The sequence below is a fragment of the Neltuma alba genome, unplaced genomic scaffold (assembly GCF_004799145.2).
Source record: "Neltuma alba isolate B1F8T4 unplaced genomic scaffold, ASM479914v2 tig00013746_pilon, whole genome shotgun sequence".
Lineage (NCBI taxonomy): Eukaryota > Viridiplantae > Streptophyta > Magnoliopsida > Fabales > Fabaceae > Neltuma > Neltuma alba.
This window is the reverse complement of record NW_021637886.1, coordinates 41,556-55,238: the sequence shown is the minus strand read 5'-3', so window position 1 is coordinate 55,238 and position 13,683 is coordinate 41,556. Positions and strand designations below refer to the sequence as shown.

Below are 13,683 nucleotides of genomic sequence, written 5' to 3'. Positions count from 1 at the left end.
GGCCTTTTTATATACTACCGGTCCTTAATATAAGATTTTATTTGACTTTTATTTCGGTTCTAAATATAAAATCCTAATCCACTTTGTCTCTCATATTTATATTTTTTTTTTAAGATAGTCTTCATAGTAATAGTAGTTCTAACTCATAAATTTGGTTAGCAAATATATTTTAGAAAAAATAATACCTATTTATTATAAATAATTAACTTAATTTGTTTTATTAATCTATCCAAATTAGTCAATTAGCTTTTATATTTAGGAGCGGAGGTATATTTTATCCTGTGTGAATATATTATATATTCAAACCCAACAATATGTACGCGATTTTATGGACCAAGTTATATGAAATCCTCCACACGTTTTTTCAGGTCATCTAAAATAAAACAAATTCACGTTAAAGAATTTTTTTTGGGACCGAAATTCACGTTAAAGAATTAACAAATATATATGCATGAGATATGTTTAGAAATACCCTTACGTCACACACGTCGTTCATACATGATGTATGAAAGTTATCATAATTATTCAATATTCCCTTCGAAACATTAATGTCGTTAATGTGTGTTTTGTTTGTTTGTTTTTAAATTTCCACACGGTATCACTCATCACTGTGCATAAAACAAGTAATTTGTTTTCCACATTTTATTGCCTGTTCAAAATAAGTCAATTTTTCCTTTTTATTGAAGATGATCAATAAGCATTCGAGTTAGATACTGAATGATATACAAGTTTCAAAGATAACAAAACATGCTTTTAACTTTGCCACGCGAAAACCAATAAAAATCAGTGAAATTGGTAAAATTCAATTGCTATTTACTTTGTCGAAGTCTCTTGCAATAACACATTTAATACTTACCTAATTGTATTAAATTAAAAAAAAAAAAGCGTCTGGATACCCTTCTTCTCATTACATCCAAGAGAAGCATGACCGGACGTACGTAGATGTATTTTTGAGATACAATTACAACTAATTATATGCTAAAATGAAATTAGTTTTTCATTTAACTGAATGAAAAATTATTGTTAGCATTCAGGGAAAAAGTTTCTAGTTATGAGTTTTTTTTTTGGGCCAGAAGTTATGAGTGATTGATACTGTTTAAAATAGAACATACATGATTGACCATTATTTTAATTAGTACAAAAAATGCCATAAATTTGCTTCAATGTATAAACTTGAAATTTGGGCATTTCATTGATCACCTAATAGAGATGGAACCGAGATGGAATGGGATTTATTCATCATTGTCTCGCATGCTTTCATAATTTTTTTTTTGTTTTTAAGAATTACCATGAGGTTCTAAAGCAAAAAAAAAAAAAACTGCTAAGGAGTTTAAATAAGAAATAAGAAGTTATCGTTTCTTACATTGAAACTTGTCATTACATATTGCTCTGTTGTCATTTTGACGTTTTAATAATTATATTCATTCTGTGAGACTTTATAGGAATTTTCTGTTTTTTTTCCTATTTGTTACTTAAAGTTGAGGATATTCCATTTTTTATTATTTATGGTTATTTCAAAATACAATGAAAAATAATTTTGTATTGAAAGATTTTAGAACCAATAAATTTCATTAAAAATTTATATATAACTCAACATTTGAATTTTGAAACTAAATATTTTTAATTTCGAATTCAATTCAATATATTTGATAATATTACAAACTTAGATGATATAGAGATATAAATGAAACCGGATACAGGTTGGGGGACATCATTCCAGCTTGACTATAAGAATGAAAACTACAAATTTGTCATATATGCTCCTAACAAACACGGATTAAAAACCATTATTCTAAAAATATAATTAATGAATGACAGATCTATGATGTTGAGCGTGGGCCACAATATATTAAGTATGAGATATAAATTAAAGAGCAGACCAAGCAAATCAGGGCTTGGACGTCTATATGGCTGGTACTTGGTACATCATGTGATTTTATTTAATAAAATAAACAATTTTTTGTCATTGGATTTATTCATAAAGTCTTCTCACAAAATGCAAGTAGTTATTATAATAATAATTCGAACCCTATGTACTCGATTTTATGGACCAAGTTATATGAAATTCTCCACGTTTTTTCAGGGCATCTAAAATAAAACAAATTCACGTTAAAGAATTAACAAATATATATATATATATATATATATGAGATATCTTTAGAAATACCCCTACATCACCCATGTCGTTCATATATGATATATGAAAGTGATCATAATTATTCAATATTCCCTTCGAAATGTTAATGTCGTCAGTTTTTTTAAAAAAATAATTTCCACACGGTATCACTCATCACTGTGCATAAAACAACTAATTTGTCTTCCAAATTTTCCTGCCTGTTTAAGATAAGTCAGTTTTTCCTTTTTATTGAAGATGATCGATAATGTTAAGTTTCAAAGATCACAAAACATGTTTTTAACTTTGCTATGCAAAAACCAATAAAAAATCGGTGAAATTGGTGAAATTCATAACCAAAGTCTCTTGCAATAACCCATTTATCACTTCTTTTTTTTTTGGCCCTTGCTCTTGTGACTAGTTTACTTAAAATTTGTAAAGGCTTAATGAAATTGAAGACTCAGCTTAATAATGAATATTCATATCAAAAGAACATAATATATAGTAAAAAAAAAAGATGATATATATTCCTAATTCAACTAATTAGTCTGATCCGATTTTCTGAGCACTTATCCAATCAAATGTTTTGGTTTGTGTGTGTGATGAATGCAATCATCGTTATATACAACCACTCAATTTTAGGATGAATTCAATCATTTTTTCCCCTTTCATTCATTATTTCTTTTTTTCAATTTTTGGGGTTGGGGGGCTGCTTCCTTAGTAAACACTTGGAAAAAATGACCAGAAATGGTGACCACAAATCTACAGTTTGTGGGGCCCGCATAAATGCCAGGCGAGAAGATTCCCAGGCGCTTCAAAAGGTTGACCGGGTGGTGGGACGCTGGACGCTGGACGCTGGGACTGGTATAGCTGTCTCAATTCCACACTACTTAAAGAAACATCAGCCATTACGTAATCTGCATATGTGGACTCACTTTCATTAGGAGTATTTGGATTGGATTTTAAAAGTAATTTTACGACCTATAAAATAAATATATAAAATAATTTATTTTAATTTATAAAAAAAAATTTCAAGTATCCAAACACCCATCTAGTAACTTCTCCTTCTTCTGCTTTATACAGGTATTCCCATATCCCTCGTTTCGACTGTAACGCCATTTGTTTGGATGGAAGTTTTGAGCTTAAGTGCGTGATCAGCATATTTGTGTGTCTTTAATTGTATTAAATGAAAAAAAAGAAAAGATGTTTGGATACCCTACTTCTCATCACATCCTAGAGAAGCAAGACCGGAGGTACGTAGATGTATTTTTGAGATATCAGTTACAACAAATTATGCTAAAATGAAATTAGTTTTTCTTTTAACTGAGTGAAAAATTATTATGAGCATTCGGGGAAAAAGGTTCGGGGTTGAGTTTTTTTTTTTTTTTTTGGGTCAGAAGTTATGAGCGATTGATACTGTTTGAAATAGAAGATGCATGATTCATGATTGATCATTTGCATATGAAAACAGTCGGTACGTGGATTGCCGCTGGAGGAAGTGCACTGGAATTGATGAAATAGAGAGATTGTGGGTGAGTAGCAGCTTTTAGGTTGTTTGGTTAGGTTTTTTTTAATCAAAAATTGGTTACGGTGGAATGCTCAAATTTTGAGTTTTTGGAGCTGCCAACATAAAAAAAAAAAATCAGGATAAAAATTTAAATGGGTTTTATATATCTTGATACAATAATTTGATAATTTTGAGTAATATTTACTTATTTTTTATTTATTGTTTTTATTGAATTTATCAAAATATATACACATGATATACTATCTCAAGTCTTTAATATAAGATCCAACAAACTAGTTTAAAAATATTATGAAAGCTAGACAAGTTACTTAATTATATCTTATGTTACATGATTTTTTTAAAATATAAGTTAGATAAATTAGTTTGGAGAAAAACAATACCCTTCCAGTCATATGAACTTATTTTTTTTATTATTTATCCAAATAAGTTTCAATCTGTAACACTGATTTTTATAAAAGTTGATCTAAATATAAATCATATTATACTAACTGATTTTTATTCTAATTTATGTTTGTAAAAATCAAATGAAATAAAAGCTAGTTTTGCCACATGTAATTGAAACATTGTATAAACATACAAGTTCCTCATTTCATTGATCACCTAGGAGAGATGGAACCGAGATGGAATGGGGTTTATTCATCACTGTCTTCTTGCATGCTTTCATAATTTGTCATATGACCATCTCAATCATTTTTTTTGTCTTTTTTTTTAAGAATTACTATACGATTCTAAAGGAAAAAACAATTGCTAAAAAGTTTTAATAACAAATGAAAAGTTATCATTTATTACATTAAAACTTGTCATTACATTTTACTATGTTATCATTTAGATGTTTTAGTAATTATATTCATTCATAGGAATTTTCTCTTTGCCCCCCTATTTGTTACTTGAAGCTGAAAATATTCCCTTTTTTAATTGATGGTTGTTTCAAAATACAATGACAAATAATTTTGTATTGAAAGATTTTAGCATCAATTTATTTCATTAAAAATTGATATATAACTCAACATTTAAATTTTGAAACTAAGTATTTTTAATTACGAATTCAATTCAATATATTTGATAATTTTACAAACTTAGATAATATAGAGATATAAATGAAATCGGGTGGAGGGTGGGGATGTCATTCTAGCTTGACTATAAGAATGAAAACCACAAATTTGTGTTTGGCCAAAAAAACGAAAACACTACAAATCTGTCCTGTATACTCCTACCAAACACTGACTAAAAACTATTATGCTAAAAATATAATTAATGAATGACAGATCTATGATGTTGAGCGTGGGCCACTATATATTAAATATGAGATATATATTAAAGAGCAGACCCAGTAAATCAGGTCTTGGTCATCTATATGGTAGGTACTGGGTACACTGTGTGATTTTATTTAATAAAATAAAGACTTTTTTGTCATTGGATTTATTCATAAAATCTTCTCACAAAATGCAAATAATTATTAAAGAGACGGGTCACTCTCAATCCATGGACTTCATTATTAGTGGACTTAAATGAAAAAGTTTAATTAATTAAAAAAGCTACGATAATGAATTCGATGATTGAGCACTGCATGCGATCAAATGGTATCTGGATTTATTGCACAGTTCAATACAGCATTGATCTTTCTACGCGGGAGCCAATCGAAAAAACAGAAATTCTTTAAAACCTAACCTTATGTTTAGAATCAATGTTTTAAGAATACAATCCCACGTTTCGGTTAAGACATTGATCCAAAGTTTAATGATTAAATGCTATCCATAATGGGATCGGTTTTAATTAGATTAATATAAATTAAAGAATATGTATGAACAATAAAAATATTTTAGACAATATTTATCTATATCCTTGTCAATAATTGTCATGCATGCTAAGGCTATAGACAAATCACACCGAGTCATATAATTATTTATTAGCTGTTACAAATAATTAAAATCATCAAATATGTTGGGTTAATTATCCAACCAAACTAACATAAGCTCTCGTGACTCATTAAATAAAAGGACCAATCAAGAGATTAAAAAAAAAACAACAAAAAATTGGTTTTGGCTCATTGAATTTTTTTAAAAAAAATAATAAGAAAAAAAAATCTGGTTTCGAGCGATTCTCCGTTGTCTAACTTTTTAATCACTTCTGAGAGGTCCTTGATTTGGTTGGGTTCTGACAACACTAATTAAAATGGTGTTTGAGCATTATTAACACTAGCAATTAGACAGAACTCTAGATAGTTTACAATTACTTGTGTCTGCTTAACTTCATGGTATCAAATCAGAGAAATGTATTGGATGAAGTGCAGACAAATACAGCGAATGCTAGATGGCCAGCTGCAATAATCCATCAAAACAAAACAAAACCCTGGCCTTATTTTCTTTTTCTTTTTTGGCCAGAAACACTGGCATTTTTTTTTTGGCCAAACACAGTCATAATAAATCATAATTAATCACTTGTTGATTCCGGGAACGATTGTTTTAATTGAATTTCATAAATTGGAATGTGTACTTGTATATGATGATAATGCCCATATGCCTTAAATGGTATATTTCCCCATATGATAAAAATCTTGTTAATTTTTAACTGTTTGTTACTAACAGAAAAAATAATTTAAAAAAAGTTATGTATGGCACCCCAGTTATGAATATTAACCGTCATTTTTTTTTACCAGCAATTTTAACTGTTAAAAATACTGAACCTAGTTTGCCTAAATTTACATGGGAGTAACTGAGGATGCCTTGGACGCGCAATAGAGTCAACGGTAAGAGCCAGTCAATAGTCTATTTTCTAATTCTAATTTTCGTTTGCCAATGAGCCGGTCAATATGGTCCTAATCTGACCCCTTCTCATTCTTCATCAGTTCATCGTCTTCCTTCCCTCTATATATATGACCCAGAAGTGCCCTCCCCATCCATAGAAAACACTAACCACAACCAGGTTCAAGTGCAACAAACCAATCCTGAAATTAATGGCTTCCCTGAACACTTCGTCTTTTCTTTCTTCTTCGAAAAGAGTAGTACCTGTCAACGCCTCCATAAATGTCCCCAAATTCCCAGAAATTCCTTTCTCATCATCATCAAAGCTCCCGAGCAGGATGCTCTTCGAAGAACTCAACGGCTTCTCCCATTCAATACTTCCCTCTCAAAACACCAACCTCACCGTCTCCCAATCTCACGACGACCTGATTAGATCAGAACTCTATGTGATCCTCGAAGCAGTGGCCGATCGAGTAGAGATGCATCACAACATCGGCGAGCAGCGCGACAACTGGAACACCCTCCTCCTCAACTCCATCAACATGATCACCCTCGCTGCGTCCACCATGGCCGGAGTCGCCGGGGTCGCTGCTTCCAACGGAGCAGCTCTTCTCGCTTTTAAGCTCTCCTCCGGCCTCCTCTTCTCCGCCGCCACTGGGATGCTTGTCATAATGAACAAGCTTCAGCCGTCGCAGCTGGCTGAGGAGCAACGTAACGCAACGAGGCTTTTTCGGCAGCTCCAGAACGAGATCGAGACCAAACTCGCGATAGGAAAAGTGAACGAAAAGGATGTTAAGGCCGCAATGGCCAAGGTCCTGGCTCTCGATAAAGCTTACCCGCTTCCTCTTTTGGGAGCAATGATCGAAAAATTTCCAAGCAAGTTCGAACATGCAACATGGTGGCCTTCTTCATCACCAAAGGGAACCACCTTACAATCCAAGGAAGCTAAGAATGGATGGAACGAAGGACTAGAGATGGAGTTAAAAGAAGTTATGGAAGTAGTGAAGAAGAAGGACATAGAAGACTACGAGAGACTTGGGAACCTGGTGTTGAAGGTAAACAAGAGTCTGGCAATTGCTGGGCCTTTGCTTACTGGAGTTGCAGCAGTGGGATCTATGTTCATAAGCCCAGAATCATCGTGGTCGGCGATTGTGCCGGCGGTGGCGGGGGCCTTGTCGACGGCCATAAACGGCTTTGAGCACGGTGGCCAAGTGGGGATGGTGGCTGAGATGTACCGGAACTGTGCAGGATTCTTTGAAATGTTGGAAGATTCAGTTCAAGAGGCGATTGAAGAAGATGTGGAGAGAAGAGAGAACGGAGAACTGTTTGAGATGAAGCTGGCTTTGAAATTGGGAAGGAGCTTGTCACAACTTAGAGACCTTGCCAAGAAATCAGCTTATTCTCGGGTAGAAGGAGCTGACGTCGATGAATTCGCCAGCAAACTCTTTTAGCCATCAATAATTAATGAATAGTCCCATTCACTATTAGTCCAACATTTTTGTTTATTGATCCTACCCAACGTAGAAATTAATGCAGAGGTTTTATTTTTGTTTAGGGATGTTATGATCTTAAACATCAATCCAATTGCAATTGCAATATATCTATGACTCTGACAAATTTTCCCCCCTGCAACTGATCTTTTAATTTATTTTGTTGACCGTCAAATCCCAATCCTATCTTTTAGGAGTAATACACCATTCGACTCTGAATTTTATCTCTACTAGTTGCAATTGCTTTGAGATTAATTACTTGTACTGTGATGGCATTACGAAATTCAAAGCAAACACATGCTTTTCCACCGACAACATAGCGAGGGAAAATGACATTTCAACTTAAATAAGTAAATAAAAGGCAGAAGTCCTTTTGACAATCGGGGAAACAAAAAAGAGTTATTCGACTAATGCTGTTAAAATACAAATTGTATATCTTATAAAGTTAAGTTTTAAATTTTTTTTCTATAACCTTTTTCCAATTTTAAAAATGTCAGGAGTGTTGAGTTAATTAAAAAATAATGTATACAAGTTGAAAATATATATTGGAAGAAAAATAATGAATAGCGATGTCAATAAAAGATCAAAGTGTTATTATTCTTTCTTTCTTAGGCTCAACGTGAGTTAACCATGGACAATGACCCACAAATGAGGGGGTGGTTGGTATAATTTGTACATTTATATATGTGTGTGGGTGAAAACATAAGGATTCTTGTGAGCAAAATCAGGCAAAACTATATGTATTACTCGTAGTATATGAGTATATTCAAAATGATAGGCTATTATTGACCAAAGTGTTTGGTTTCACAATTGCTCCTGCCATTACTAAAATTCTACTTCATTCATTTATATACTATTCCCTAATCCATGTGTTGATGCTAGACCTCCCAAGCTGCAATTTTAGAATGGCAAAATGTTTCAGGGCAGACTTCTTTAGATTCTGACTTTATTCTTTTTTTAAAAAAATCATTTTTTTTTTCAAGTTTCTTTGGTCAGCACCATTTTTTATTTATCAGGGGTGTGCGCGGGCGCGTAAGAAATTATTCTGGCATTTTAACTGGGCATACAAGTCGGGGACAAAAAGAACCCAACAAATTAGCGTTCTTCCACATAACATATTATTGGCAAAGTTTGACTTTCCTACAGTTGGTCCACATTGATTTTTCTTTTGCCTTTCTTTACAGTTCCACTCTGATCCTATCATCATCACCATCACTATTTATTTGATTTGTTAACCTTAGGGTTCCAGTTAGATTAACTTTTAGAAACTGAATTTGTACCGAATTCTTTTGAATATATATTACTCTTCTCATAATTATGTGCTAATTAAATAGTTTTTGTAAATGAATTAGAAATTTGAAAACGAAATAGACGGAAAGGTAGGATTATTAATATCTAATCTTTCATTATTTTGATCGAGTTAAGAGATGTTTGGATGAAAACCAAATCATGATTTTAAAAATTTTTTTAATATACAAATAAATGTGTAAAAAAATTTGTTTCGTTTTGTGAAAAAATATTTTTAAAAAACACTCCTGTACAATCCAAACACCCCCTTCATCATGGAGATGTGACGTGGGGATACTGTAGACACTCAGGATCTAAAACACTTGTACCTATAACAAGGCTCACACAAATTGAAACGGAAGAAAGTATAACATATAGACAACATTCCTGTCTCAATTGTTTTCCCCATAGTGTTCAGGTGATTTTTATTCACGTTATTATTAATTACAATTAATTTCAACAGAAGCAACTTTTTCTGTCACTTTAAAATTCGAAGGTATATTTTTTTTTTCAGAGAATTATACTCTTTTATGAATAATTAACAAATTGTGTGTTTATACTATATTTCAAGTTCTGTATACATAAATCAACTCGACACATTGTAAAAATGGAAGAATAATCTGTTGGCAAAAAAATAGAAGAATAATCTAATTTAACGAAAACAGTTTTTAAACAAGTCGAGTCGTGCAAGGAAATTCTGTGCTCGTTGGCAAAAAAAAAAAAAAAAGAAGGTCTGGTTCAGAGATTTCAAGTTGAAAAAGTAATTTTTTTAATATGACTTTTAGAAAAATAAAATTGAATAAAAATTAGATTGGGTAACATGATTTATATTTAGATAGGCCTTTATAAAAATTAATTTGTAAAACAGAAAAACTGTTTTGATCATGATTAATAAGTAAGTTTAATTTGTAAAATGACCAAAATGGATATGAATTTATAAAAGATAATAATTTCAAATTATTATAATAGGAAAAAGTTAAATTTAACGAACAAAAGATATTTAAATTAGAAATTACAGTAATATAAAATTTTTTAAACCAAATAATATTATATAATTAATTGGATGATATATTGTATACAATTTATATAAATAAAAAATTAAAATTAAAAATAAAAATAAAAAATATTATAAAAACTGTTAAAAATTATTTTTAGTTAAAAAATATTAAAAATAAATAATTAAAAATTGAGTGAGAAGAAAAAAAATATATAATGAGAAGCATGATCGTGCTTAAAAAATAGTTTTTGACTTCAAATTGGTCAAAAACTATTACAAACAACAGCCTCTAAATTTACAATTCTCTGCTCAAACCGGTCACCAAACAGATCCTCTGTGCCCTTCAAGGCGGTGGTAAGAAAAGCCGGACAAAACGATGTCGTTGTCGTGTTTGGCAGGCGGCATGGAACAAGGGTCATTTCTCGCAGTCACAGCCCAGCCAGAGATTTTTATTTCCTGGGAAATTTTCGAATTTTCATATTTCAAAACTTGAAAGCGATCCTGTGTATCCTGCAGCCATTCATATAATTCGTGGTTCAGGTGAATCCCCTTGTCCATAGATTCTCCCTCAATTGCTATTGTTGATTCTTCGCTCTCTTTCAACCTCACTTCCCAATTGGTTTCAATACAATCGCTGGATGAGCTAAGCTGATTCTCAACAGGTATGCCTAATCCCATTTTATTATCTTTCTCAGGTTTGCACTTGTAACTTTTCAATCATATATAGCTTAGTTTGCGAGCCAAATCATGTCTTTATTGTAAGATACGAACCCACGAACGCAGACCATGTTACAGCTGTTTTCTTCATGAATTTCACTCGTTTTAATTATAATCTTGATTGCTATCTGTGTGACCAAAAGTAAAAACCAGAATAATTCTTTGTAATGTCTGAGGTTTTGATTGTTTCTGTGTCTGCTTATATATACTTCATTCTACTCTTCTAACTCTGTTCTTCCTAAACCTTTCAAATTTTATTTTGAAGGAAGCAATATCATGGTCAACCATGTTAACGTTGAACGCTCCCAGAGCTGTTGTAAAGTGCCATTTGTATCAGGATTCAGCGCCTGAGCAACAAGCATATCCATCGAAGTCCAATAATGTTAATTTCTTAAATTGTAGCTCTAGTTTTCCTAAACCGTTCGGGAGTCCCCACAGCACTACATCTCATAGTTCTCCATTTTCCCGGAAATGTGATAAGCAGCAAAAGAGCCTTCATATATTGCATCATGTTGCTACACATAAATGGCTGGTGAGCCTCTTCTGTTCTGTGGTCTGTTGCTTGTGTTTAGTCCATAATTTACTCCTGGTGATTGATATGTTTTACCGTGACATTCATTGTAGTGTGGGTTACATGATCCCATCTCATCAGATGATGAGTTCCGGTCATCACGCAATATAGCAATCAGCCTGTTTAGGCGATACAGAACTTTTGTTGATCGTGGGGGAGGTGAAAATCTGAAAGTAAATTTAGAAGCTTACTTGATTTGCTTCCCTTATTCGGTTTTTCATCCTTTCTTTTGGTTTGAAGACCTATTTTCTCTGTTTTCACTCACAGGAGTTCATAGCTGCTGGGGTAAACGCATATGCATTAGGATGCACTGATGAAGGGATAAGAAAGAACTGAATGATATGAAGGACTCAGGTGTGGAAATTGAAGCAATGCGGAGTTATGGGGAAGTACAAGTTTGAAATCCAAGATTATCTCAGAGGAAGTAAGTTTTATCTCAGCTTGAATCTAGTTGTACAGCTAATTTGAAGTCATGATTATCACAAATTCTCCTATTCCCCCTTTTCTTAGTATTAGCCTTATGATGTTTTTTAGAGCTTATACAATGCTAATCTAAAGGGGAGGAATTCTGCCTTCCTATTCTCTTCTATCCTGCATAGCCATATGCAGCATTACTATTTTCTGAAAACTGACTCACCTTAATGGTTCAAATGCCTAGCCTCTTTCTGGCTTTTGACTCAAAACTATATTTCTTCGCATTCTGGAAGCAAACAGGCTGCCTTGAAGAAACAGCGCTAAGTTAATTTAGTGGACATTATGTGTGCTAGATCTCACCGGTATCACTTTCTTGTTTGTTTGATGCAGCTTAATGAGTGCGTTCTCTGGCTAAGCATTGTATTCATCACCATCTTGTGTACGCCCCAACCAACTATTGTTAGATGGTCATCTACACCTCCAGTGTCAGATGAAGTGAGGCTTCAGTGGAAAGGCTTTTGTGCCCTCATAGCAAATGCATATTTTATGAAAGGAATGGCTTGGTGAGATGCCTTACTTGCTTTATATTAGACTTAGTGAAGATGCTTAAATTTACAAGAAAAACCTTCCGTTGGTAAATCATAATATTGCCTGCTATGTGATCATTGAAGGCTTCCTGTAAAGACTCTTCAACTAGAGCAAATGGCTGTCATGGGGCAAGCTGAGAAGCCATCAGTTGTTGCAAGCCGAATGCTATTAGTCTTTAGCACACTCGAGGTTTGCCTTATGCTGCTACATTCTGTGGAAAATGTCTGGATTCATATCACTGTCATATATGTGGGATATGTTTACCGATCAATACGGAATATGTCAAACTCACTTAGGACCAACTTAATCCTCGTGATATTCTTTTACTAGATTGTAAAACTGAAAGGATAAAAGAAAAAGATGATCAGAGAGGATCTGGATATGGTGTATTGTTTAGAGATTAAATTTTTCAAGAATCTAATGATAAATACCTAAAAGACCACAAGTTTTGTCACTCCATGGTTGGTAGCTAGGTTTTTAACTTGACATATTTTCTCACGATTGCGTGGCGTTTGAGGAATAGACTGTCTGTTAATGGATTGTAAGGAGTTAGTTTTGCTATAAATTTTATTACATATGTTGATTGATATGATGTTGCGGACTGTGCAGGTGGTGAGTCCACAGTGGCCAAGAGTGTAGAGCATAAGATCTAGTTATTTCCTCAAGAATTCGCACGTTGACTTGAATTCATGTTTGGCAGATGAAGGTCATTAAGAAAGACAATAAAGTCGAGCATGTGGGGCTCAAAATATACTGTATAGTATAGTCACTCATGGTGAAACGTTAAAAGAAGGGGAAAATGAACTTGTGTTGAGAAGGTGTTGGTATGTTTGAATGTGGCACAATCAAGCAGCATTGTTGCCTGGTTGTGTGGAAGAATATTTCATTGTACATTAGCACTTATTATATATATTATATGGCATACATGATACGTTTTAAGTCTGGTATTTGCAGGATTTGACCGTGAGGAGGATAACTGTAAAGGGTATGATATGAGATAGATAAACAACTCAAATGGTGTTCATTTTAACAACCATATCAATCAAATTTGATGGTTAGAGATTCCGCCCAGGCAAGTCCCTTTCCCCCTTGCTTCCTGTACATCCTGAAAGATCAAACCCTAGCCGTTGATTCTTACTCCAGTACCACCACCATTGCCATGGCCAAAACCTCCAGCAGCTCCAACCCTACCGCCCCCTTCTCGGCCTCCTCTTCCCCACCTGCTTCATATCCTACT

General features: G+C 33.2%; 1 protein-coding gene and 1 pseudogene across 1 annotated transcript; both read left to right on the top strand.

Moving 5' to 3' along the window:
• The first annotated feature begins 6,435 nt into the window (after positions 1–6,435).
• Positions 6,436–7,936, top strand: LOC114739039 (probable F-box protein At4g22030). The gene has a single exon (XM_028927105.1). The coding sequence runs from the start codon at positions 6,595–6,597 to the stop codon at positions 7,831–7,833; it is 1,239 nt and encodes a 412-aa protein (XP_028782938.1). The 5' UTR covers positions 6,436–6,594; the 3' UTR covers positions 7,834–7,936.
• A 2,715-nt stretch (positions 7,937–10,651) lies between these two features.
• Positions 10,652–13,265, top strand: LOC114739034 (uncharacterized; annotated as a pseudogene).
• Positions 13,266–13,683: the final 418 nt, after the last annotated feature.